Source organism: Candoia aspera, chromosome 11 (genome assembly GCF_035149785.1).
Source record: "Candoia aspera isolate rCanAsp1 chromosome 11, rCanAsp1.hap2, whole genome shotgun sequence".
NCBI lineage: Eukaryota > Metazoa > Chordata > Lepidosauria > Squamata > Boidae > Candoia > Candoia aspera.
This window is the reverse complement of record NC_086163.1, coordinates 21087793-21115395: the sequence shown is the minus strand read 5'-3', so window position 1 is coordinate 21115395 and position 27603 is coordinate 21087793. Positions and strand designations below refer to the sequence as shown.

Sequence of the window (27603 nt, the reverse complement as noted above, 5' to 3'; positions counted from 1 at the left end):
ATTGGGCCCGGAATTTCCACTGTAAGTCATTGAGCTTGTAAGTTGAGTTACCACATGACCAGACCTGATTTTATGACCATTTTTCACGGTGGTCGTAAGCAAATCCAGCTCCCCCCAATGGGCATTTTTTGCTGGAAAATGGCAAAAAAGTTGCAAAACATGATAACATGACCACGGGATGCTGCAACCAATTGTAAATGTGAGCTAGTTGCCAAGCACCCAAAATACAGTCATGTGACTGTGGGGGGACAGTGCAACATTTTGTGATGCTCGGAAGTGCTTTACAGGTTGTAAAACACCCATTTCAAGGCTGTCATCATTTCAGACCATCATAAAATGAATAGTCATAAGTCAAGGACTACCTATATAGAAATTGCAAGGCTATGCAGGGAAAAGAGTGTACTAAAGATGTGTTAAATGTCATCATGACTTTGGTCTTTTCAAGAAATATCTTGCCTCTTAAGGAAATAAAACTCAATTCTTTTGGATGAGGCCAAGGCTCATCCCAATCCAACATTTTGTTTTTCACTGAGGCCAACCAGATGTCTCTGGAAAGCTCCCAAGCAGGAGATGGAGACAAATCCCTTTCCTGCTGCTATTCTCTAACTGGCGTTTTGACATATGGTGTCCTCAACCTCAGGTAACACTGAATCTCCAAATTAACCTTATCTTGTGGTAAAGAGTTCATAGGTTAATTATAGGGTAGGTGAATGGAGTACTTTCTTTGGTTTGTTCTAAATCTCTTTCCAATCAGCTTTGCTGGATGACTGCCGATCTTAGTGTTTGGCCCACTGTTTCTCAACCTTGGCAACTTTCAGTTGTGTGGCCTTCAACTCCCAGAATTCCCCAGCCAGCCATGCTGGCTGGGGAATTCTGGGAGTTGAAGTCCACATATCTTAAAGTTGCCAAGGTTGAGAAACACTGCTCTACAGGAATAGTTGCATTCAGGACTCTGGTTGCAATTTTTAATCTCACTGAAAAATGGTTACCCCAACCCCCGCATCTCGTCATTCCTCAGCATCTGGAGGACTTGAATGGGATGTTGCCTGAAGTGGTCCTAGGATCTTTCTGCTTGATCACAGAGACTGAGGGACCGAAGAAAAAGCTGATGGTCATGCATCCCTGGCCTGGGATCTGGTTTCTATCATCTACTGTTTAAAGGTGAACTTTCTCTGGCTATAAATAGAAATCAGTGACATTGCAGCTTACAGGAAATATTCTGAATTGCTCCAAGGGGGGAAAAAAAGGACATCCATGTGGTGTCAAGAAATTCCCTTGGGGACTCAAGTGACCACCTGCCTTCTGGGAAATGGGCACCATATCTGGCCATACCCACTAATTCTGCTGCCTGTTCTTGATCCAGTGCAGAGTCTGGGATCCTGGTGGAAAATGGCAGGCTGACTTTTCTCTAACTGTCTTTCATCTCCTGGGAAAGCTGTGGCATTATCAGTTTGAGCTTAAAAAGATGAAGGCATGCTAAGTGGCTATGCCAGCGTTTGTCAACCTTGGCCACTTTCAGCTGTGTGGACTTCAACTCCCAGAATTCCCCTTGCTGGCTGGGGAATTCTGGGAGTTGAAGTCCACACAGCTGAAAGTGGCCAAGGTTGAGAAACACTGCTTTGGACAGTAGGAGAAAAAATTATTTCTGGAAACAAAAGGACAACAAAGTCCATTAAGTTGTAATTTCCCACAATCTAAAAATGCTTTACATGCACATGGCAAATGAGAGAGAGAGAGAAATAGAGAGAATGTCTGTGTTAAAGTTACCAGATCCAAGCTGCAAAAATAAAGTCTTTCCACCCACCCAGTGTGCCTTTAGATATTTGGAGCCAAGATGCAAGCAGCCTATGCACGCATCCCCATTGCAAATTAAGAAATATTCCCCCACAAACACTGACCTTGCCATTTTGTTACGGACTCTGTTAGCAAAAAGGACTGGGTCTTTCTTTTCTGCCTCAGATGGGACATGAACAGGAAGAAACTGAAAAATAAGGGCAGCCTCAGGAAAAAGTGCACAATGAGCCAAGAATGTTTGCAGCTTTTTAATTAACTTCTCAGCCAGGAAAGATAAGCAGTCTGCCACTAGAGGGGGCTATATCCTTAATAAAGGAAAACCTGCTTTTTAAAAAAAAATGATGTTTTATTTTGCACCATGCTCTGAAAATATCTTCTAATTGATTAGTGAAGCTTGAAACAGACCAAAAAGGTGCTTCCTTCTTCCTTCCTTCCTTCCTTCCTTCCTTCCTTCCTTCCTTCCTTCCTTCCTTCCTTCCTTCCTTCCTTCCTTCCTCCCTCCCTCCCTCCCTCACGTTTTTCTATTTTCTGAGTATAGTTTGCTTTTACTATTGCAATTAAAATCTTTAATAAAAATTATGAGGGGGGAAAAAGGTGCTATTGTGAAATTACAAACAGAAATCAGGCTGATGCTAGAGGCTGATGCCAGGTACCCTCACTTTTATAAAAATCAAAATCATCTTTTTAAAAAAATGAAATCAGTCACCAGCTGAGAGGTACCAAGGGAGACATTTGTTGTTGAAAAGCATGCCCAAGGATGTTTGTTTAATAATAGTTCAGGTCCATGTTTTCTTCTCAACTGAGCCCATCTGTTGATATGAAAGTGTTTGCTAAACCAGATGTGCACAGAAGTAGTAATCTTCCCCATTTGCAATTGTCCATGCTCAATATTTGGCCATCCGAAATACAGGCCCTGGAGGAGACCAAATATGTTGGCAAAATGCTAGCCAGCTCTCCTCTAATGCATTTGAACTTTGGCGGAGGGCTAAGGACTTACTCTAGATCAGTGTTTTTCAAACTTGGCAACATGCTGGCTGGGGAATTCTGGGAGTTGAAGTCCACACATCCTAAAGTAGCCAGAGGTCTTAGCATGCTGATATCAAATCAGAGCAGAATTTTGGGCCTGAAGCTTTGCACTGCACTAGTTACAAAGCAAATCAGCTCATACTGAACTGCCTGCAAGAAGGTAGAGGTCTTCTTCAAGAAAGCAAAGCAACAAGCAAGAAATGGACACAATTTATTCTGCTTAACCAGACTGAGCAACCACCTTTCTTTTCTTCTTACCTCCACTTCAACTTTGGTAAAGACCTGGCACAAAGTCAGTACTAATGCCTGTTTGCTGGAAAAGAATTAAAATATTTAAAAGGTTGCTCTGAAGCATTCAGCACTCAGATTAATTCCTCAGAGGCTTCAGTTTTGAAATCAAGCTAACCCATAGTTTTAAAAGTTACATGTAACCCAACTCCTTTATCTTTAACTGACATCTCCATATCTATTTCTGTGTACAACTGTCCTGTGAAGTAGACTTTTGTTACTGCTAACCTCCTCATCTCAAAGGAGCTGTAGTCCAATCCATATGCAGGGGCAAAGTTACAGTTGACACTGACACCTCCCCCTTCCATATATCAAATCACAATATAATTTTGAATGTATGTGTTGAGTGAACTCAGCAAATTGAGATAGTGATGGTAACCATCATCCCCCTAAATCAATTCACTGCAGAATGAAGACCAATTAAGGTTCTGGGTTTTTTTTTAGTCGTATGGCATAGCAGTTTGGTGTTCATGCTGCTTTTTCTTGCTGGGAAATCCTTGTGAGGTCCAGCAGCCAAATGTGTAGACTCTTTAGCCGTGACAAGTCACGTTGCCCAGGGTGCACCACGAGGAGGCTAGTCTACATTGCATTGAGTTGGGCTGAGAGAGAGGGACTGGCCCAAGGTCATCCAGCCGGCTTTCGTGCCTAAGGAGGAACTAGAACTCTCCTACCACGCCTGATTTGCTCTTGGGCTGAGAGGGAGGGACTGGCCCAAGGTCACCCAGCCGGCTTTCGTGCCTAAGGAGGAACTAGAACTCACTGACTCCTGGTTTCTAGCCCAAAAGCTTAACCAGTAGACCAAACTGGCTCTCACCTCTTAAGGTTATGGCCCATAATCTACCGTGCTGGTCCACTGCCAATTGGGAGATATAGGTTTTCTTGATTTCCCAGTATAGGACTGGGGTAGTCTCTCTAACAACTTCCATGCCTGAGCCAGGACTATATAGCCTAAGGTCTCCCAACTCCTAGTCCAGCATTTTAACAACTATACCAGATGATGATGGTGGTGATGATGGTGATCACCACCACCATCATTATCTCCAGCTGCTACTGTAAATCCTTTTATGTGGTATAAGTTACAATTTTTGAAAGACAATAAAGCTCAAAACTGTTGTATTAAACTGACCCAGCCTGACATAAATAAGTCTGTAGAAAGTACATTTATGTCCATCGGAGTTCACTTACAAGCTGTATCCCTGCCAGGTCCATGTCACAGTATCCTGGAGGAATTAAATTAAAGGGAAAAAGAGAGATAATGTTTTAGAAAATAAGAATTCACAAAATGAATCAAGACTGGGAAGTAAAGATTCTTCTGTAGCAGGCTAGAGGCTGTGCAGAGAAGGAAGGTGTGGTTGTTTGTTTTGAATAAAGCTAGCCACAAAGAGCTTTTAAAGATCTCCACCAAACCTAAGGGCAGAAAGATTGGGTGGGCAATTTTGCTGAATTGTTCCAGGGGACAAAGAAACTCTCTAACCGCTTTTTAAAGACAGGACTCTCTCTTAGCAATAACAGTTGCATTGCTTCTGACTCCCCACCTCCCCAGGAGGAGTTCCCTCCTGATGTGGTCATTATGATATTTATTAGGGATCAAGATTAGAGGAGTGGAATGGGTAAATGGGATATACATACATACAGACAGACATAAGAATATATATTACATATTACATTAATTATGGTATTCTTATTTTATTGCTCGAGCCAATTGCAATTAAAGTTCATTTTAATGTACACTTTGGTGTATAGTGAAATGACAATAAAAATTTATTCTATTCTATTCATTTGTGATTGAATTTTAATGTCAGAAGTCAGGGAGATTAGAAGTCACTGGGGAAGGAATGGCAGAATGAAAGATAAGATATTCTCACACACGTGTGCGCGCACACACACACTTTTGACCAATGTATCATTAAGTAAAAAAAGGAACGCGGTGGCGCTGCAGGTTAAACCGCTGAGCTGCTGAGCTTGCCGATTGGAAGGTCGGCGGTTCAAATCCGTGTGATGGGGTGAGCTCCCGTTGCTAGTCCCAGCTCCTGCCGACCTAGCCGTCCGAAAACATGCAAATGGGAGTCGATTAATAGGTACCGCTTCGGCGGGCAGGTAACGGCGTTCCGTTTAGTCATGCCGGCCACGTGACCATGGAGGAAGTGTCTATGGACAAATGCCGGCTCTTCGGCTTTGAAATGGAGATGAGCACCACCCCCTAGAGTCAGACACGACTGGACTTAATGTCAAGGGAAACCTTTACCTTTACCTATCATTAAGTAAGTCAAGAACCCAACCCCACACTTCCCCAAGAGAATTTCTCTGAAATTCTCTTGTCCTTTGAAATAAATTTAGTGGAAAACGGTACACATTTCAAGGACACCCTGAGCCACAGCAGTCCCTGTCCACAGCTCCCTTGCATCAGAACCTGGTGTTTCAGTGGCACTAGGATTGTGCCACCCAGCCAGCCTGATGGAAAGAAATGCTTCCATCTAATGTCCTCACAAGCACTGAAGGGTAATCATTCTTTCATATGAAAGGGGCAAGCACAATTTCTCAACTGAACTTCACGTTTCATCTTGTCTCATTTACATCTGAGCTAATTTCCTGGGCACCGAAGTATGCAGAGGAGTTTCAAGACCGAACCTCTTTCTTTCTAAATTCAAAACTTACCAACTTGTTGGGGTATCGAAGAAGAACAGGCTGAACAGGAACAGCAGGAATAAAAGCTCCTGAAAATAGAAGCAATTTCTTTGAAGGTGCCTGTATCTCTAGTTTGGGACTCTAGTACTCACAGAAAGTAAATAATACCTTCCTACCACAAAATAGAAGAAACATGGCAAAAGTTCCCAAAAGCTCACAAAAAATGCCAGTTTTGATTTGACCAAGTCCCTCATTTTATTTTATTTCCCCCATGGCATCCATAATGAGTCGCTTTGAAATGTCTGACATACATACTTAACTGTTCCTTCTGGTTTTCAAAAATAAGTCATGCAGCAAAGCCTTCCTCACCTTGTTTAAAAGTGATCAAACATGACCGGTTTGTACAGGTGCCTTCTGGGAAAATCAGTATCTGGAATTCAGGATAAAAAAAAAAAAGGAAGAAAATCAGAAACACAGAAATATCATTAATGTTCAATTCTTCTGCAAATTTGGCAGTTCCTGCTTCAGGCCTGAACTATTCTTTCACAAAATAGTGGAAAATGTCTTTCTGAAATGGCAAATTGAGGAAGATACCCTGATTAATCCTATGGGAAGACATTTGATTCCTGGAATTTCTGGTACAGACTAAACCATAACCTACTTCGAATGTTTGTTTGTTTAGTTCTAGCTATGCTGTCATACATTTCTAGATCTTCCAGAAGATGGACAACTGCAAATCAAGGGATTGGACTTGAGATATCATCTCTTGCCAGTGGCTATATTTGCTAGGAATGAAGGAACTTGGAGTCCCTTGAGATCTGGCTACCTGCAGTTTACTCATCTCTGTTTCCTGCCTGCCTTCCAAGATTTGATGGAAGTTTCCTTTCTCTCCAAACCAAACCCTTTAACATTGACATAGGCTCTGCTCTCCTTTAAAAGACATTGGAAAACACCAGATGACAACAGGGTGTGTGCCCTCACCTGTTATCTGGTTCTTTTACATGTATAAGCCAAGATCTAACCTGGATCTTTAACATCCTGATCCCATTTTCTACTCTTGGTAGCCCACTTGGATCTAGGTTACCTGAGGTGACCCATTCCATCTGATCCCACCCATCCCACCATTGCTCAGATCATCCAAGGAGATTCACCCACAGTGGTCAAGATATTTTTTTCTCTAGGAGCCCTGAGTTTCTAGAAAAAGCTTTGGGGCAGCTTTTAAAAAGATACTAAAATACATAGTTTTCAAACAGGCTGTTAATGTTGACTATAGTAACATTGGTTTTATGTTCTTATTGCAAATATATACAAAGGGCCTTTTTAATTATATCCATCCATCCATCCATCAAAAAGTTTAAACACTGGGACAGTCCAGTAAAATCCTTTTTTACCACCAGAGGGCACTCTAAAATCAGGCTGTTTTCAGCTACAGACATTAAGAAGACTCCAAATTTCTCCTAACTAATAATGTCCAAATGTATTAAGCTACAATTCCCATTATATCTTATACCCTCTTGAAAAGAAATGGCATTTTTAACTGGCAGGCATAACAGAGTCCTGACTTTGGTGGGCATACTTAGACATATCAGCTGAATTTATACACATCTGTGATTCGGGTAATAAACTAGAATTAGCCCCATTTACTTTACACTAATGTGGCTGAATTTGTGCACAACGCTAAGGATACAGTGATTTGTTTGTTTTTGGCTTAGCACAATGTCTGAACTTATCATAGCTTTTTCAACAGACGGTGGTTGAGCAACTGATTAAGCACCATCAAGTCAGCGTCAACTCAGGGACTCCTTAGATAGATGCTCTCCAGGAATATCTGTCTTCAACTTAGACTAGGCATGAAGCCACAGTCTGGACAGAATACGGTGAAACAGACTGGCTTCACTTGGCCAAGGAGAGTGACAAGGCTGCATATTCTCATTTATTTCACCTTTTGTTGAATAAATATTGAAGGAAGCTGGATTTAGAATTGGAGGAAGAGACATCAAGCTGGGCTATGCTTATGACACTACCTTGATAGCTGACAATGCAAATGATCAGCAATGTCCAATTCTTTTTTTCATGCAAGGACTTAGCCAAACTTGTCCTATTTTGCAAACGGGATGGAAGGAACCCAAATGCATAAAGGAAATGCAACACTGGAGAAACCCAAATGGGCAGATTCAGCTAAACCCAGCCACTGAGGATCTGAAACAACTCACAAACCATCTCTTCTAAAGGCAGCTCGGCCTTTCAGCAGTAAAATGAACCTTCCTTCCCCTGAAACTTTCCAAAGGTCTCGAGAGTTTTAAAAATGGCTGAACTAAAGAAATGGGAGGCTGAACCTGAGGCCATTCTTCTCCTGAGGTTGCCCGCCTAGTGATTTCATGGATAGTGTGCTTCCGTGAATCTGGGTCAGTTCGGGAGACCACAACAGGCTGGAGTGCATCAAGGATCCCTGTTGAAAATAGATAGTTGCAAATAAATCAGCTGGGAAGAGAAAGGGTGGTAGAAAAGGTGTTCACGTGTCTGAGTTTTGCCAAGACACCTACTGCCAAGAATGGGTGCCAGGAGATTTTCTTCCCTGGATACCACAGATGGCAAGCCTGCCAGGACACAAATGATGCCATCAAAGAAGCTTGAGTGTGGGGCTGCCACTAAGATTGGTGCCTCTTGAGGACTGGCGACTTTGCCTTTGCCTTTGACTTGGAAGCCCATCACAAAGAACAAGGCACGGCCAAGGATGATGAGGGCGATGTTGGATACTCTCCTTGCACAGAAACAAAAAGACACGTGTTGCTTTACTTGTTCCTAAGCCATATTTCTATAATATGATTCAAGAATTGCTAACATAGTATTATTTTAAAAGCTCCAAGTATTGAAAGTAAAAAAGAGAAAAGTAAAAATTCTACCAATATTGTCATTTAGTTGGTGGAATTCTTGTAATCTCATTTTTTTCTGCTCAATACATCTTGCTAAAGAGAAGTTGACAAGAACCACGCTTGGAAAGACTCACACCCAATTTTAGGCAATGTCAAAAAAAAATGGCATATGTTACTAAACTTGTTCCCTCCATTCCCTTCCCTTCCCTTCCCTTCCCTTCCCCTCTCTTCTCCTCTCCTTCCTCTCCTCTCTCTCTCCAGCTTCCTTCCTTCCTTTTCCTACTTTCTCCTTCCCTCCCTCCATCCCTGTCACTGTCTTTTTTGGAAACAAATGGCTACTGTAAACCTGAAGGGATAGACAGCTATGGTTATTCTAACTCCTGGAATAAGAACAGCTTTGCAGACCAATTCTGAGGTGGGAAACATGCAAAATAGTGGTGTAAGCAGTAATGCAATCAAACAGGCAAAAAATTTCTTCCCCAGCTTAAAAGAAAAGAAGTCCCAGAGAATCCTGAATTGCTCAATTTGCAGCATAAACTATTCTTGCCCATCAGGTTTTCAAGACCGACTTTCTCCATTCTCAGCTGTTGATACGTTGCACTAAGTCCCACTGCCCTTTACCACACCAATATCTCATGCTCTCCCTTATGTCCCCATGCCCCAGGATGCTGAGCTGAATAAGGCCTTGCAAAGCAATGCAGAAGAAGGGTTTCAGAAAGCATCTGAGCTTACGTGAAGCACCCTGCCCAAACTGCTAAAGCAGCCACGTCCTTCGGAAGGCCGCATGGTCACTTCCAAGGCTGTCCATGGAGCTCTGCACATTGTGTGTTTCTGCAGAGCTGCTTTGCTTTGTTGGTGCAAACTGTACGTGAACACAACCAAGGAGGGCCTTGGAAGAGGCCAGTGTAGCCTTCCAAGGAGAAGAAATGTTGCACTCTCACCAGTGTGGTCCCACCAGTGAACATTTTCACATCCCTACTATTTGTATCTCTTCCTGCCTCATAAGCCTGATTGAAAATGTATGTTTTCCAAGGATGGTCAAATACTACTAGACTGTCAAAGCTTTGTCCATAATTAAAGGTGAGCATATGCAACCCAAAGCCAGTTTGGTGTAATAGTTAAAGCATCAAGCTAGAAACCAGGGGACTGTGAGCTCTAGTCCAACCTTGGGCATGAAAGCTGGTTGGGTGGCCATGGGCCAGTCACTCTCTCTCAGCCCTAGGAAGGAGGCAATGGCAAACTACTTCCAAAAAACCTTGCCAAGAAAACTGCAGGGATTATTCCAGGCAGTCACCAGGAGTCAACACTGACTCAAAAGTATGCATGCATGCACACCCATATATATACAGTGTGTGTGTGTGTGTGTACACACACACCCAAAGCATTTGCATATTTTCTCAGATATATAAGAGTTGGCTCCAGACAGGATCCCTCTCTCCATTTGTACAAAGCAAATCCTTTACATATGCTGGACTTGCATCATTGCAATCCCCACCCAGTTGAATCAGTATTAGTCATAATTATTTATTTGTGTTTATTTATTTACTTCTGGCCCTTTTAATGGGAGGGGGGACAGCCTACCATACTATAAACCCCCCTCCCAAAAAAAAAAACACAACCCAAACAAACCCATAAAGCTATGCAATTATGAAAACTGCACAATTGTAAATACAACTGTAAAACAAGGCAATAAAATTCAGGGCAAACAATAAAGTCAATATTAGCCTTCTGTTACAAGACTGGGCAAGAAAATATATTTTTTAAGCTGACACAGCCAAAGAAACCAGCAGGAGGCTAAGCAATGAACAATGACTCAGTCTGCCCACCCCACAGAGGAAGCATCAAATGGGTCACTCAATCTCTTCACCATTATGTGATGGGAGCTGCCATGCTCTGCTAGCCAGATAAACATATTGGGCAATCATGGTCCAGCAGCATTGGGTAGAAAATAACTATTGTTAAACTCAGTGAGAAAGTTATGTTCTCTATTCATTATGCCTGTCGGGCCAATTCAAGTCATGTTGGGGGTTGCTGAAGCAGGAAATCTCAAACCTCAGAAGGTAGGAAGAACTTACAAGCTTAGGACATATCTCTGCTTCTTCCTCCCAGCTGTAATTTTATTATCCAGGCAGAAGATTCATTTTTCTACATTTAGTTTTCCATTTGCAACAGTGAAAGCCCTCCTGGAAGGAATGTTATATAGGGAAACTTGAGTCCTGTACTCAAGATTGTACTTTGGTACCATAATGGTGCATGTCAGCTAGCATTGAAACACACATCTTTCAATCTTAAAAAAAGAAAGTGTAGAGTCTTATGGATGCACTCATCTTTCAAAACCCAACGGACAAAAATAGGACATTGCAAGCTTTGAGTTCTGCTTGCTATAAACAGGAAAAAATTAAGACCAACATTGCAAATTTGTGAGAGCTTTTAATCCAGTTCTACTCTGGAGTAGGCACTGTTGGAATTTGGACAGATTTCTTTTGTTATCTGTAGGACAGATTTCTTTTGTTATCTGTGTTTGTACATATAGCTTAGGAACCAAACGGAGCACTGTTTGGTTCCTAAGCTATATGTACAAACACAAACAGGAGGTGTTTTCTGTAGAACCAAATTTCATTTCAAGGCAGAATGAAAACTAAGGAGTATATTGCTGATAATAAATAATCCATGTGGCAGTTACCTTAACCACTGCACATTCTGTGCTGTTTCATACCTAGGCGATGCCTCCATTAAAAGCAAAAGAGAAGTCTTTAGATAGTTCCCATAACCATGTTACCTTTTCCATCCTTGAAGTGGCACCGTGCCTTTTTCAGGGATGCAGGATGTCGCTAGAACCGCAAAAGGCCATGCCATTAACAAAAGCAGCAGTAGGCCCACACCACGCAGAGGGAGGAGAATAAGGCCCAACAAGAAAGCCTGGAAAAGAAGTGACAAAGTTAAGAAAACATCTGGACAACTTCTGGGATTCATGACTTATGTTTGACAATGTGCATCAGGGAATAATCTCAATCGTATCATTTCCAGCCCATCTAGTGATAAGATGCAGGTTAACTAACTCAGTTACTTGATTTTTGCAACATGGAGAAACTTGAGTTTGCCTTAGTATCAGATTTAGACCCAGATGTGACTAAGGCATTTTCAGAAGGATACACTGCACCCGAGTTGCATGGGTGCCAAATTTGGACAGAACCCACAGTACAGGAGTGGGAAAACTAGTCAATATGCTGTGTGTTAAGGCCAAGGCAAGTGTTGTCCTACACTGGAAACTCTTTCTCAGTGGGGTCCATGTAGGAATAAGCTGTTCTCTGTCTTCTCTTGCACAGAGAAAGTCAGGAAAAGGATTTCTCTTCTCAGAGCCCCATTTTTTGCTATCATCTGGCCCAGCAAGGTCAATATTTCCAATAACACTGTGTACTCTGTACTTCCAAAGGCTGAGTTCAAGGCTGGGGCAAACCACCAGATTTGGTTTCTCTTCAGACAAAAGGGCAGCTTCACTTTTTCATGTCGTTTGTTTCCTTCAGCAAGATCCAGTCAGCACATTTACTCAGACTTGACATCTGTTCCCCAGAGAAAAAGAGTCCGTACCCAACACGTCCCTGTAGGATGGCATCACTGGCTACAAAGTCTGTTGAGGCATCGTTCAAACACAAGAGAGATTCTCAGGTCCAGCCATTTTCCTAATATCCCATTTGGGACATACTCTGTCTTCACAGAACTTGTTTCAACTTGTCTAGTGGATTAAAATGAATTCTAGGTTGATATTTACACTGAATCATAAAATAGCCAAAGTTAAAGTTAACAAGCTTTGCATGTTATACAAATGAAGTTTCTGGGCGTTCCACTGGTTAAGTGTTTTGTGCAAGCTCATCTTTTAAGCAATGCCTCTGGGCTAAGAGGCGTCAATTCAGTTGAATAAGAGGAAATCGTTGACCACCAAGTATTTCTAAACACATATTTTTCTCAAGAGCAGTTCAAATACAAAGCAACAGGCCTGGTTTGTTTTTCCTAAAAAGTGATGTTCCTGTGATGGTGTGACAGAACAAGAACTAAGTTCAGGAAGTGGTGATATGCACAGTCCTCTGATCACATCACATCTGAATGCTGGTGATGCAACACCAAAAGATGACTTGCACAAGAAAGTTAATTATTATAACTCAAAACTCAGCACAGATGGAACTCCTTGCAACAAGATTCAGTGATTGTCACTAGCTTTAAAACCAGGGATTTCAGGAATTCATGAAGGAGAGATTTATCATAGATGCAACGGCGCTTTGTACAATCAGCCAATCCATAAATGCTAAATACAGTAAATAAGTCGCTATGAGTTTGGTGGCCATATAAATTTGTTGAATAAACAAATAAACAAATAAATAAGGTTGGGCAAAAACTTTGAAAACTTAAGTAACTTTTAATGTCTCAGGGTTAGGACTTAATCCATTAACCAACTGCAGAGAGAGGTAGAAAATAATGTCCTGATAACAGTAATTTGATGCTTCTGCCAGAAAGGGGCAGGGCAGGTTTAATGTAAATTTCAGAAACCTTTCATTCTTAAATAGCAGGCTGCTTTGTTTCAGAACGGGGTTTAACTTGGCAGATGTCAGAAACAGTTAAATATTAATTTTAAAGTATCCTGACTTTTCAGCAATGGTTAAGACAGACAGTAGGTTGTAGAAATGTGCTGCTAATTCATCACAAATCTTTTTAAGGAGGCGGAGGAAGGGGAGGGAAGAAAGAAAATATTCTCTGAAATGTCGTCAGTGATTCGTAGGGGACTGAATATCAAAAGTTAAGTTCGAAGTTGGGCTAAATGAAGAGGCCACAATGGCAATTTGAACATTTAGAAGAGGACCTGGTGTTCCTTACTTTCAGGTTGAAAAATATCAGGTATGGGTGGAGATGACCCAAGATAGGAAGGGTTATCTTTTTTTTTTAATAGTAAATTAAATCATACTGTTTTCTTCCCACAAAACAGGTACACTGCAAAGGGAAGGGTAGGCTAAAGCTTCACTTCTGTGCCAGATCACAAAAAAGAACAATTAGCACCCTTGCAAGGTCTACTACCTCTATTTATAACCTGCAGCTAAAACAGCAGGGTTTTTTTTCTTCCTTCAAAAATGACATGCCTCTGATTATACTATTAAGCAGAATGCAGATTGCTCATGAGGGAAGTTGTGAAATGTTCTTCTGCCTGGGAAGCTTTCAGATCTGCCCAACGCCAACAAAACAAACTTCAGATATAAGGCTGGAGGACTGAAAGATGCCAAAGGGCTTGTTCGAAAACTGAGAAGACCACCAAGTCACTGCAAGAAAGTACCGTTTCTGAGGAGTAAAAAAGAAACAGTCTTTGAATTGCATCGCTCCTGCCAGTGACCAGAAGGAATTTTCAGAACAGGACACCCACTTGCTCATGGCTGGTTTTGACCCAGCCATATTTTTCTGCACCGTTCCTTTAAGCAAGTATGGGCATCCTATAACTCAGTGTTTTTCAAGCTCATCAACATTCAGATGGGTGGACTTCAACTCAGTTGAAGTCCACCCATCTTAGGCTGACCATGTGTCCCGTTTTGAATGGGCCAGTCCCATTTTTTAAACATTTCTAGACCATCCCATCGTTTTAACATAGATGTCCATTTTGTCCCGTTTTCTTAAAAACCTTACTTAAAAATTTGAAAGTTCCCGCAAACGGGTCAGAATGCAGTCTGACTTTTTAGTGGAAGGAAGGGGAGCTCAGCAGAAACGGAGGGAAAAAAGCCACAGAGCTCAGCCCGGTGGGAAACCTAAAAAGGAAAAAACAGGATCAGCTGATAGGTGGTGATCAAAGGGCGGGAAGAAAAGAACGTAAAAGCACAGCCAGAGGAGAAACAGCTGGTCGGGGACAACTGTTCACTAGACTCTCCAGCCCAGCCTTGCCTCTTGCAAACGGAGGAATCCAAAGATTCCCAGCCTGAGAAAACCGGAGAAGTTCCTGCCTGCCGATCCAGCCCGTCGCCCAGCCCTGCCCTGGTTTGCCATCCCAATGTTCCGTTTTTGTCTCAAGGGGGTATGGTCAGCCTAACCCATCTGAACGTTGATGAGCCTGAGAAACACTGCTATAACTGGGGAAGCAAAACTGCTTGGAATTGGGTTTTCATTCATCAGCACATAATGCAACTTAAACCTCAGATTTATATCTAGTTCTAGCACTTCCCCAATAGGCAGATGAATATTAACTTGCAATTCACAACGGCCCAGCGATTACAGGATTCTTGAAACAGGTCCTTCCCTTTCCTTTAAGACATGAACTTATCATGCTCAAGTCCCCACAATGCAAAAAGGAACATCCAAGGAGTTACAGGAATTAAGCCACAGAGGATCAGCCATGTGGCAATTCCTAAATTACAAATGAACAAACCTTGCAACTGGAGGAAAGATGGAGATAAGATCAGCCATGACATCTAGCATAATTCTTGTAGAATGGAAGTGGCATTTACAAGTAGTCCTTACTTAACAACCATTTGTTTAGTGACAGTTTGGATTTTACGATGGTGCTGGAAAAACTGACGTATGACCAACTCACACTTATGACTGTTGCAGCATCGCCACGGTCACATGATCATGATTTGGGTGCTTGGCAACCGGTTCACATTTATGACCATCACAGCATCCCGTGGTCACCATTTTCTACCTTTCCGGCCAGCTTCTGGCAAGCAAAAATCAATGGGGAACCATGTCATTCACTTAATGACCATGTTGTTTGCTTAATCTCCAAGGTGATTCACTTAATGGCCACCACAAAAAAGGTAGTAAAATCAGGTCAGATTCACTTAATGAATGGCCACTTCGCTTAGCAACCAAAATTCCGGGCCCAATTGTGGTCTTTAAGTGAGGTCTACCTGTATTGGTCATAAGACACTGCTAGCCAAATGGTTCTTGCTGTCAGCCTTGCAAGGTAGTCCAGACAAGTAACACACCCAGGAGTACTAACTCTAACTATGTTACAAGGTTACATTAGTAGAATCTTGCAAGTCTGAAAGTACATTTCTCCCCCATCACCTTTACAGTCCAGAAACTAGGGAGTGTCCCTTCTGAGACATTTGCCACATTTCCATTCCTTCTGTGGGCTCAGCAGCCTCTTATCTTACCGTTGTCTAGCCTGCAGCTCTTCTTCCTGTCTCCCAAGGTCATTCCCACATACCATTACACTTGTGCTGGAAAGCTCTTTATGCATTGTTACCTGGTTGTAAATCAGATAACTCATCTGGTTGTTACCCAGTCACCTGCAGGGAGTTTTCTTTAAAATTCCATCTGCCAGGCTAAGAAGCTAGAACTCACATATCAAGTGGTATTTTTAGCCACTGCTGAACAACTTTGGAGACCTGGTGGCTGCATTAAAATTGGGGAGAGGGAGGATGCCAGTGTGGATGATGAGCTCCATTAGGGAAAGGACTGGAATTTCTCCTTTTATTACAGACTGTCAATGGGGGTGTTTGATTTCTTTTTTTCTTTTTCCTCTTAAAAACAAACCTGTATTAAGCCTATTGGAGACATTTTTTTTTTATCTGTTCAGTCATGTCTGATTTTTGGAGACTGCCTGGACAAGTCCCTGCAGTTTTCTTGGCAAGGTTTTTTGGAAGTGGTTTGCCATTGCCTGCTTCCTAGGGCTGAGAAAGAGTGACTGGCCTAAGATCACCCAGCTGGCTTTGTGCCTAAGGCAGGACTAGAACTCACAGCCTCCCAGTTTCTAGCCTGGTGCCTTTACCACTACAGTATACCAAACTGGGTCTCATTTGGGGCTTAGCCTTTCTAAATTTCCTGCCTCAACATAGAAGAAAACCAGGCTGCCAATGTTGGGTAATTGTGCTTGTAAATTTCAGTGATTCAGTGAAACAGGGTACTGGAGCTGCCAAAAATTTAAAAAAAAAAAAAAACTTAAAAAGAAGATGAAGGGGCACAAATTGTCCATCCTTGGCCTACAGTAAGGTCTCCTTTATAAGCAAGCAAGGAGACAAAAAACACTAGCAATTTTCAGTCTGTACTGTTAAATAAATAAATACAAGAGGAACCACCCCTCCCTTTGGATTTATTTATTAAACAGATTTTTTCTTCTCTGTCTCTTCAATGTGAGGTATTTAACTTGGTCCAATGACTTTGTGGCGGGGGGGCAGGCAAGATTTTAAGAGTTTAAAGCCTTCTGGGAGAAAGCGGCAAAGACTAATCTTAAAGCAATCAAGAATGTGGACTTCCTTTCTTAGAATATCAGGTTATACTTGCTCTCTAAGAAGAGTCACAAACCAGGAAACATGGAAAGGAAAACTACAAATTCAAGAGGAGAATTGAATCTCTGCTTTAAAACTACCCAACTGTATTTTTGAGTTGACCCAGCAATGCATAGCTAATTTTACCAACAAAACTAGCAGCATTTGCATGGACTTTTGGAGGGATGGGAGTTGACTCCCCATATTTTCTTCTAAGACTCTTGTATAGGGTAGGGTGAATGTCTTTGCAAACACTGGCTATAGAAGAGCACAGAGGTAGCCCTGAAGAAGGCAGGCAGCAGCCATTACAGGAACATCAGCCTGGCCCAGAGAGATGGGAGGGAGCAAGAAAGAAACTCAAGACTGGCCAGCCTTGAGTCTCTTTGGTATAAAGACAGAAGGAACCAGAAACTCTGGCAGGCTTTCAAGGTTCTGTTATTATAGCTATACCAGTATAATAGAGTTCTAATATCTCTTGTGGTCTGTTTCCTGACCTGGCCTACATCAAAGGGTTGAAATCAGGTTTCCTTCCAAGCCTCCCACCTCTCCCCAGTACCTGTAAATTGTTGTTTTGGCTAAATCCCAATCTGTACCCCCAGCATTAGCACCAGCATTAGAGGAGACCGTGTCTGCTGTCCCTCATCCTATTTCCAGCACAAACTATTCCTTTTGCAGGCGTGGATGAAAAGTGGGAAAACTTACTCTCTGTTTGTCTTGCAAAATGAGCAGATGTATGCTTCTACATATAGGTAGTCCTCACTTAATGACCATTTGTTTACTGATGGTTCAGACTTAAGACGGTGCTGAAAAACCTGACTTACAACCAGTGCTCACACTTATAACCGTCACAGCACCTCCACAGTCACATGATCATGATTTGGGCATTTGGCAACCAGTTTGCATTTATGACCATCGCAGCATCCTGTGGTCATATGATTGCCATTTTCGACCTTCCCAGCTGGCTTCCAGCAAGCAAAATCAATGGGGAACCATGTGATTTGCTTAACAACCATGTGGTTCACGTAATGACTGCAGTGACTCACTTAATGACCACTGCAAAAAGGTCATAAAATCAGATCAGATTTGCTTAATGGCCTCTTCGCTTAGCAACCAAAATTCTGGTCTCAATTGTGGTCATTAAGTGAGGACTACCTGTATAGAAGGTATATACGGCAGGGCTGTATACTCTCACCCTACCTATTCAACTTGTACACAGAACACATCGTGCGACAAGCTGGGCTTGAGGAATCCAAGGCTGGAGTTAAAATCACTGGAAGAAACATTAACAATCTCAGATATGCGGATGATACCACTTTGATGGCTGAAAGCGAAGAGGAACTGAGGAGCTTTATGATGAAGGTGAAAGAAGAAAGTGCAAAAACTGGCCTGCAGCTAAACCTCAAAAAAACCAAGATTATGGCAACCAGCTTGATTGATAACTGGCAAATAGAGGGAGAAAACACAGAGGCAGTGAAAGACTTTGTATTTCTAGGTGCGAAAATTACTGCAGATGTTGACTGCAGTCAGGAAATCAGAAGATGCTTAATCCTTGGGAGAAGACCAATGACCAATCTTGATAAAATAGTTAAGAGCAGAGACATCACACTGACAACAAAGGTCCGCATAGTTAAAGCAATGGTGTTCCCCGTAGTAACATATGGCTGCGAGAGCTGGACCATAAGGAAGGCTGAGAGAAGGAAGATCGATGCTTTTGAACTGTGGTGTTGGAGGAAAATTCTGAGAGTGCCTTGGACTGCAAGAAGATCAGACCAGTCCATCCTCCAGGAAATAAAGCCAGACTGCTCACTTGAGGGAATGATATTAAAGGCAAAACTGAAATACTTTGGCCGCATAATGAGAAGACAGGACACCCTGGAGAAGATGCTGATGCTAGGGAGAGTGGAGGGCAAAAGGAAGAGGGGCCGACCAAGGGCAAGGTGAATGGATGATATTCTAGAGGTGACGGACTCGTCCCTGGGGGAGCTGGGGGTGTTGACGACCGACAGGAAGCTCTGGCGTGGGCTGGTCCATGAAGTCACGAAGAGTCGGAGGCAACTAAACGAATAAACAACAAAACCTGTATAGCCATCTTCATTTCTTTCCACTAGCTTTCATGCCTTACAACACACCACATACTGCCCACCCCACCCTTTGACCAGCATTTATATGTCTTAACATTTTTCCTTTTCCCAACAGCTTTCTACATAAGTATACATATCCATCTAATTGCTCTAGGGTTGTTTTTGTTCTTTGCCTTTTATGTATAATCTACAGTTATTTGCTCCATTTTCCCTGTCAAACAAAACTGCCTCATTCTTGGATAAATTAAATTTCAGAGCTGTACTCCAATCTAGGAACCATTTCCTGACAATTATTTGCATTCTTGGCTAATAATGTGGCGTTATCTTATAGAGAAGCACAAGCACATTCACACCCCCAACCAACACAGGCCTCACACCATCATTGGCATTCCTTATACTTTCATCAACTGACCGACCAAGGGGACATTACACATCACTATCCAACTCCTGGCTTAATGCTGAACCGCTGCTAAGCATTCATTGTATTCTCATCCATGCTTTACTTTCAACAACTTCCCTGCTGGAATTTATGCAGAGCTGTTATTCCGACAAAGTTTAGAATCACATTTAAAGGAAATGAAAGAAAAGATACGACATCTACTTCTGGAAACACTGGCAAAGGCCAGTATTTGTATAGCTTCATATAAGATGATCTCAATACAAGAGATGGGAAATCCTGTACTGCAGAGATTAGAAGCCAGTAAATCTCCGCTGTCAACTCAACTGACGCAGCACTATCCATATCAACTAATTAAAACTAAAACACAATCCAGGGTTTGATGTGTGACTTGCATACGGAATGAGTTGCTTTAAAGGAGCTAGAAAAGGCAGAGGGGTTTCCACTGCAATTCTCATTTAATGAGTTCTGTTTGCTACTAGCAACATCCTGTCCTTGAATATAAATATTTGCAAAAGGGGAAGTCTGAAGAACACTTGCAATTCAGCGATGTGGAAGGTAAGCCCAGATAAATATCAAGAACAGAGCGCGATCTAGGATTAGGGACAACCACTGAGCAGGCTATACAGTTAAGTTTACTATAAATCTGCTTATTCTATCAGAATCTTTAAAAATAACATGAAGATGATGAATACTGAATTCAGAGCTTGCTCTAAGCATCCAAATTCCATTCCCCTCCTGCACTTCCTTCAGCAAAACAAGACCATTTCCTACATTCATTTCCGTATCTGTAAAATGGTATGAAAAGAAGCTTATTGCATAATGGCATTGCAAGAACAGTGGGCAGCAGGGGAATGCTCTTTGGAGATAAAAAGGCTGTACTAATTCCTCAGGCACAAGTCCAACAGGTGCAGCCCTCCTCATAATTCCATCATGAACAAGCTGCAGAAAGGATACTTGCCTTAACCAGCTTGTTTTCTTTGATTTTTAGAGACTGGAGCAAGTCAGCAGTAAGACCGATCAAAGGCTATTAATCATAATCACTATATGGAACCTCCACATGCTGAAGCAGTCTATCTTTGTTAGATTCTGCCTTTGAGTTTATTAAAAAATAAATAAACAAACAGAATATTTGACCAAATTCTAGCAAAGCTTCTTGGCAGGTTCTTGCATAAGGGCCATGTCTCTGAAGATGCAAACACCTTGCAAATGGAAAGTTGCCATATCCCACTACAAAAGTGGAAATCAAATCCTGCGAGGCAGGACTGAAAAGAAAAATAGAAAGGCAGGCTGAACAAAATCAGGAGAAAAGACAACTAAGATCTGAGCAGGCTCTATCCACCCAGAGTCCCTGGGAGCTGGGCAGCCTACAAATGTAATACGTAAATATCTGCAAAGTTGTTCTGCCCAAGGGCAACAGAGCAGACTTAGACCAGGGACCAAACAGACAAAGTAATTTCAGCTAAATTTCAGGAGAATTTTCTACAGGGAAGAACCAGACACCTTGAAAATGCCTTGGGAACTGTTATGGCATCATACTCGGAAGGTAAACTTGATTGTGGTCTTTGACCATCGTTGTCTTTCCACACCAGGTGCACTAAAGCCTCCTCTTTTAAAGATGCTGGGGCTGCACTCTCCCCTGTAAACCCTAGCTCAAGCAAGGGGCTAGACTACATGAGCTCTAGAACCCCATCCATCTCTATGTTCTAGAGAAGGCTGGAGAGCAAAGTCTCCCCAGCAATTGGGAGGGCCTCTTCTATGCAGAGAAGAGGCCCTCCCAAGTGAGAGAGTAACGCTGCCCCGCGCAGCTTCCACTGTGTATTTCTTGTACTGGAGCATTAAAAGCTTTTCCACCCGAAAAGGAACCAACCATCCCAATTCGAAGTGGTGAAAAAGGAACGGTAAGCCACGAATGTCTGTCTCTCCCAGGACTCCCTCCCATCCATCTTCCCCAACAAAATTTCACCACGCCCAGATGCAGATCAACAATAAAACATCGCGGGGTGCAAATCCCACCTACGGAGCTCGGAACCCCGAGAGGGAACCTCGCCTTGCGCTCCGGATCAACTTCTTGGAAGTCCCGGGACGCCGGTTTCCCTTCGTTTCCAGGAAGTTCCCCTGAGGGCCAAGGCAGGTGGAACGCAGGAAGACCCCCACAGCTGTTCGGGCTTAAAGGAGACGCTGAGCCGTCCGGGTTTTTCTCCGTGGGGGGGGCGCTCCAAGACTTCAGGGCACCCAAACAAGCCACGATCAACGAACTGGGAAGAGAAGCCCCCCGGCCGCCCCACACGTTTACAGAGGCCGGATTTCATGTCTGCCACCTTTCAGCGGAACTTCTAATGCTGGGAGGAATCAAACGGGATGAAATGAATAGGAAGTGCCTTTATTTCTTTGGCCCTCCCTCGGTCCTTGCTCCTTGCTCCAGTGGGGCACGGGCTGCAACTCCTCCCGTCCGCCCCCCGCCCCCCCCCCCCGATCCCTTTCCCCTTTTCACGTCCACACCCAGCCGGGTTTGTTTACGGAGCTGGCCAAGCTCTCTTCCCGCCCGTCCCTCCGTTTCTCACTACCCAGGATTTGTCCTTGGCGTCCAAACGCGTCTCTTGCACGAAGGGGTTGAGCACCAAGGGGGAGGCCAGCGACTGCTGCCTGGGCAGAAGGAAGAGCCGCTGCTGCTGCTCCGGCGGCGAGGGCAGCTGCACCATGTCGCCGGCTACAGAGGCGCTTTCCAGCGTCGCCACCGAAGCCGCTCCCGTGCACAGAGTCATCGGGCGCTGAAAGAGGCGCAGACAGAGCGGCGAGCGCCCCTCCCTGGCTCCAGGGCGCATGCGCGGCACACCTCGACCTGACCCAGGCCAGAGGTGGGGGCGGAAAGGTAAAGGTGGAGGAGCGCTGAAGTCCGGCCCCCGCTTCTCTGCCTTTCGGGCGGGTTTTCCTGGGCGACGAGGATCTTAATCCGCGGGCATGGCTGGAAGGCACCAAAGGGAGAAAGGGCGTCAATCTTTGGAGCGCATCGAAGGCGGGGCGAGCAAATGTGGGTTGCAAAATGCGAACCCCGAAGGGGTCTTCCCTTTCCCTTCCTCGCCACAGTTTAAACCCTAGACCAAGCAAGGGGCTTGCCTAGATGATCTCTAGAACCCCATGTAGCCATGAACTCCATGCATCTGAGGCCGGGAGCCGCAGCTCGACAACGTTTGCGCCTTTGGGGACAAAGCGTTAATCGGGAAAGGTGCCGCTAGTCTCCTTCGGATTTTGAGATGGGAGCAAAGGAATGCATTATTCCTCTGCCTGCAATCCCTCCTCTGGAGTTTTACAGTGCAGCTAGGAGGCCTTTATAGGAGCGGAGAACGAGAGGATGGCAACCGAAAACAGCAACAGCTTCCTCTTCGGATTTGAGCCGCTGCGAACGATCACAACTCGACTCGGAACTCTGGAAACCTGAAACTTAGGTGTGAACGGAAAAGGAAGTGGAACAAGGTTGCCCACGTTCTCAGGGCACTGGCTTCTCTGCCGACTCAAGCAGGTCATGCTTCAGGGCTAAAAATAGCGGTTCCAGCCGCATAGGCCTTCCCCCCCCCCCCCCCCCCAAGATTAGTTTGCAATTGCAGCAGCTGCGCCTTAAGATTCCTGGTGGCAGGGACTAAGAAATGCCCCTGTGTTATTAATATAACATTTATTTTCTGCATTTCAGCACACAACAAGAACCTTTAAAAAGCCCCCCAAGAGCAAAAACATAAAACATAAAACAGCAAGGTTATTTTTTTAACAAAAAATAATGCTCAGTAATTAAATCAGCCAAAAGAACGTAAGTAATAAATAACAATGCTCACCAAATTAGAGCCCATTCATCTTTGTTTAAGGGCTGCTCTATATCTGGATTGTAAAAATGTAACTCTTTGCTGCCAGCTTGCCTCAATCCTGCAAGGAAAACTGGTGCAAGAAAATGTGTGCAAGGGAAATGTTTTACTCATGGTGCTACTCACAAGGTCACAGTATTAGCTATGGACACATGGAGCATTTTTGTCAAGTCAATAACATTCCCACGTGATACTGTAATTATATCCTGCTGGTGTTGCTGCTCCACCAGTTACGATTGCAAATAGAGGTGTGCAGCCCCAAACAGTTGAAGTGGCATGTACCACAGCGGAGGTGACACTTACTGTACTGTACTGTTTTTTCTCAGTTAACCGCCAAAGGCCACAAGTACAGGAACATCAGAAGAACAAACAGTATTGATGGTCACCAGCTTTTGATAAGAGGTGGCATGGGGGGAGGAGGATGAGGTGGAGAGAGAAATGAATTGGTTTCCAGCCAAAGATGTCCATGTGGGCTCAAGGGGAAGCACATGAAGAAAGCATCACTGCACCATTGTGACATGTATGTCATGAAAGGGCAAAGCTGGTCCTATGATGTTGAGCTGCTGCTTTTGTCATTTGGATGACAGCATCAGCCCACTGTGGGTGTGTCTCTATCTAGCTTTGCACTTTACATGGAGTCCTAAATGAATCCATTGGTTCTGCCCAACAGACTAAAGGTAAAGGTAAAGGTTTCCCTTGACGTAAAGTCCAGTCGTGTCCGACTCTAGGGGTCGGTGCTCATCTCCGTTTCTAAGCCTTGGAGCCGGCGTTGTCATAGACACTTCCGGGTCATGTGGCCAGCATGACGACTCGGAACGCCTTTACCTTCCCGCCGAAGCGGTACCTATTGATCTACTCACATTTGCATGTTTTCGAACTGCTAGGTGAGCAGGAGCTGGGATTAACAATGGGAGCTCAACCCGCCACGCGGTTTCGAACCGCCGACCTTCCGATCGACAGCTCAGCGGTTTAACCCAACAGACTAAGCCATAGAAAAATGAAGTAAGGTCAAAATTAACCAGATTTAGGTGGTTGCATGAATGCAGCTACTGGGCTTATAACTGAACTGGTCCGGCCTGTGAACGCAGGGACTCTGCCTCCACTATTCCCTGGCCATCTTGATTCATAAGCAAAGGGATGAATAGCTTGAAGATGGCAGTTCAAAATCAGTTTGGCCCACCAGATCTTTGCCTTTCAGTGTTAAGCATTGGATACTGTTCCTTTTGATTGTTAGATGTATTAGAAAAGACCATATACACAGTGCTAGCGAATGCCCCAGTGTCCTGATGGGTGCATTGAAAGTAATAGCCAAAGAAGTTCATCCTTCTAAGTCCTTTAACATGGGAAGGAAAAAGACCTTAAATGGCCAGTTGTCCCAACAGAGGTAGGACAAGATTCCTTTCAGCTCTGAGTTTGCCTTGCTGGAGCAACAGTGGAGCTTCGCTCCTGGAAGCCCACCTCTGAAAATGAGAGGTGCTGTCCAGGGTGCTACCCAAGCCTTGCTTTGGCAGAATCTAGACCTCATAGGCATGACCTGTTTCATGCATCCCTCAGATACTCTGGAGGCCATATTCCAAAAAGGAGGAGTGAACAGGAAAAGAAGTGGATGGAACCAGGTCAGAAAAACTAAATGTGACTTGACTAAATTTCCATTTCATTTAATCTACATCCCATTCACTAAATACCTTCAGTATTTGTTTCCCAAAGATTTAATTATGTATCCTTTTTATCATGTTAAATTGATGGAGAGACTCAGGGTTACATGTCTTCAGATTTCTGAACATATACAAAAGCCCATTTACTGCAGTGGATGGAAAATCTTATCATAAGTAGACTGAAACATCACAAGTTCTTTGGGCTACTTTTTTTTTTTACACCATTGATTCACTCTGACTCAATACCATAATTGAACTGCCAATTGCAACCTCAATGTTTCTTTCTCAATTAGTCATAGCCAGACCCCAGACCCCCACCCATCCCAATTTAACAGGGGAAAAAAAAGAAGCTTAAAGAATTAAAAGGGAGTCTTGAGCAGATTTCCAACTAACTAGGGATTGGGGGGAAAGCAACAGCCATTTGAAAATCTTGAGAGGGAATATCTTCAATCTTAGCAATTAAATAATAACATTTAGACATAGAATGTGCCAAATACCATTTTCTGTTGAGATTGTAGAGTAGAAGTGACTTACTTCAATTGCTTTATTGCAAATCGTTTAAATTAAATTGTAAATTATAGTATTGTGACAATTTTAACTCACATTATGTATTATTATTTAGAAAACTGTTTAAAATACCTCTATAAAATAGTCAATATATTGTTTTTTTAGTCCAATGTATTATTTTGGGGGAAAATATTATCTCCTTACCTATCTATCACCAAATGAATATCTGGTATTTTTCCTAGCAATGAGAAACTCACACTTCCAAAGTGGGAAGGACAAGGATTTGAAAGAGCAACATTCTAATCCCTGTGTGACTGTTCAAACCACAGAGAGATCTTGTATAAACATCAGTCCAAGCTGGGAAATTCTGAGAGCTGAAATCCACATATCTTGAGTTCCCAAGGTTGAGAAACACTGCCCTATATAGTGACAACAAATCACATGTGTTGCCAGAAAGCAAAGCTGCAATCTTTCATCAGTCCTGCAGATGACACTGTTTGTTCATTTTACTTCGTTGGGCAGTGAGCTGAGCACAAACAGTGGGATAATAGGATGTCAGGCTGGTCTAAAAACAACTTGAGAATTCTGGGAGTTGTAGTTTTCCTCTCTTCTGCAAGCTCCTAGATTAAGGAAGGCAAGTTTGGAAACATGACATCAAGCCTTCTATACTTGATATCAAATATTGTAAGACACACATAGAATTGCAGAATCCTAAAACTGATAGGGACAATTGCTCAGAGCAGGAATCCAAATTCAAGCATCCCCAAGAAGTGGTAGGTGATGATTGGGAGAGTTCAGAAAATATCTGAAAAATAATCCATAATTCCACAGCTGAAATTGCCTAGCGTATTTAGCCTTCGCAAAGTTACCAGAGTTTTATATACTTTTGTAGCTAGATATGGGATGAATTGTGAACCGTAAGTAAAAGTGGGTGCAGTCAGACTCATGAATTTGTGACACTGCGCATTGCACTGTGTGGCCTTTGTCCTTGTTAATTTCTGTGTGGGCAAAGCTATGCAATCAGCCTCACAGCATGGAAACTGGAGGACATACAGTACCTACTGTGACAATCCAAGAGATTTAAAATGCCTGCTTTGCTAAAGGAGGGAGCCACATAAGTTAGCAAGATGTGAATTCCCGGCCAGTGCATTATTACCATTAATTACTCTTTCAAAGTTGAGGTTTGTGTTGGCTCCAGCAATAGGATCTTTATAGCCAAACAGGTTAGTCATCGTCTGGAATGAGCCCATTTCCTTCCCTCTGGAGACACATCTTGAGGCATGGTATTGGACAATGACAAGCTGTTAAGAGAATTCTTGGAAACAATGCCCCATTTTATTGACTTTCTGGGAGGAGGAGGGTAGGAAGGTTGATTGTCGGCTTGGCTTCTCTATCCTGCTCTGATACGCATGCTTTATCTTGGCTGGCATGAAGAAAAAGTAGAGAAGTATTACCCGTTGGGAAGAATTTTGGCCCGAGGACTGGAAAACTATGCTGCATTCAGCTCTTGGTCTGGGTGGTCCTGACCAAGAGTCCTCCAACTATTTCCAAATTAATGAATTGGATTATTTGGATCAATTTTTAATTATTTTTATTTATTATTGAATGGATATCTCGCCTTTTGATTTATTCCAAAATTCAAGCTTATAGCAATAAAATATTAATGCACGTTATAAATGAAAGATAATTAACATAAATAAAATCATAGCCAATGTTAACATCAGTCATTAGAATAATTAACAATTAAAAACTTGGCAAAAGAGATGTGCTTTTACCAACTTCCTAAATACTGGGGAGCTGAACCTACACCCTTTGGGAGTGCTGAGACTGAGAGACACACAGGAGAAGGGCTGGTTAGTTTTCTAGTAATGAGCTATGAAAGTAATCAGATAAGATTTCTAATCTTCTTACACACTTATAGCAGCGCATAAATGATGATGGAGGAGGAGGAGGAGGAACGTTCTTCCATTCTAAATCAAGACATCAAACAAGAAACAGATTGACCCATTGCAATTCCAGTATCCCACTGATAGTCAGCAGAAGGTATGGCCAGTATGCACCTTGGAAGGCGGCTTTAAATAAACAGCTGTGACAACTCGTCCACCCTCCCTCCACACCATCATTGCACACTTCAATTTCTGCAATGGTTCACAGGAATAGCACTGTGGAAAATTTGCATTGAGGCAGGAAAACTATACCTAGGCTACAAATAGAGATGGCAAGTGAGCCAACTCATTGGGAACAACCTCAATTCCTGCAGAACAAT

The 27603-nt window shown here is 43.0% G+C and overlaps 1 protein-coding gene across 1 annotated transcript in view; it reads right to left on the bottom strand.

Moving 5' to 3' along the window:
- The window catches only part of LPCAT2 (lysophosphatidylcholine acyltransferase 2), a 36013-nt gene extending 13889 nt beyond the window's left edge, over positions 1-22124 (bottom strand). Inside the window, exons 1-9 of the mRNA XM_063312692.1 lie at positions 21889-22124; positions 11386-11525; positions 8277-8494; positions 8070-8182; positions 6103-6163; positions 5764-5822; positions 4294-4328; positions 3079-3133; positions 1899-1981 (exon numbers count right to left, since the gene is read on the bottom strand). Coding sequence (XP_063168762.1) covers positions 1899-1981; positions 3079-3133; positions 4294-4328; positions 5764-5822; positions 6103-6163; positions 8070-8182; positions 8277-8494; positions 11386-11525; positions 21889-22086 — 962 coding nt within the window. The 5' untranslated portion in view covers positions 22087-22124. The remainder of the gene's footprint in view (positions 1-1898; positions 1982-3078; positions 3134-4293; positions 4329-5763; positions 5823-6102; positions 6164-8069; positions 8183-8276; positions 8495-11385; positions 11526-21888) is intronic.
- Between the last annotated feature and the right edge of the window lie 5479 nt (positions 22125-27603).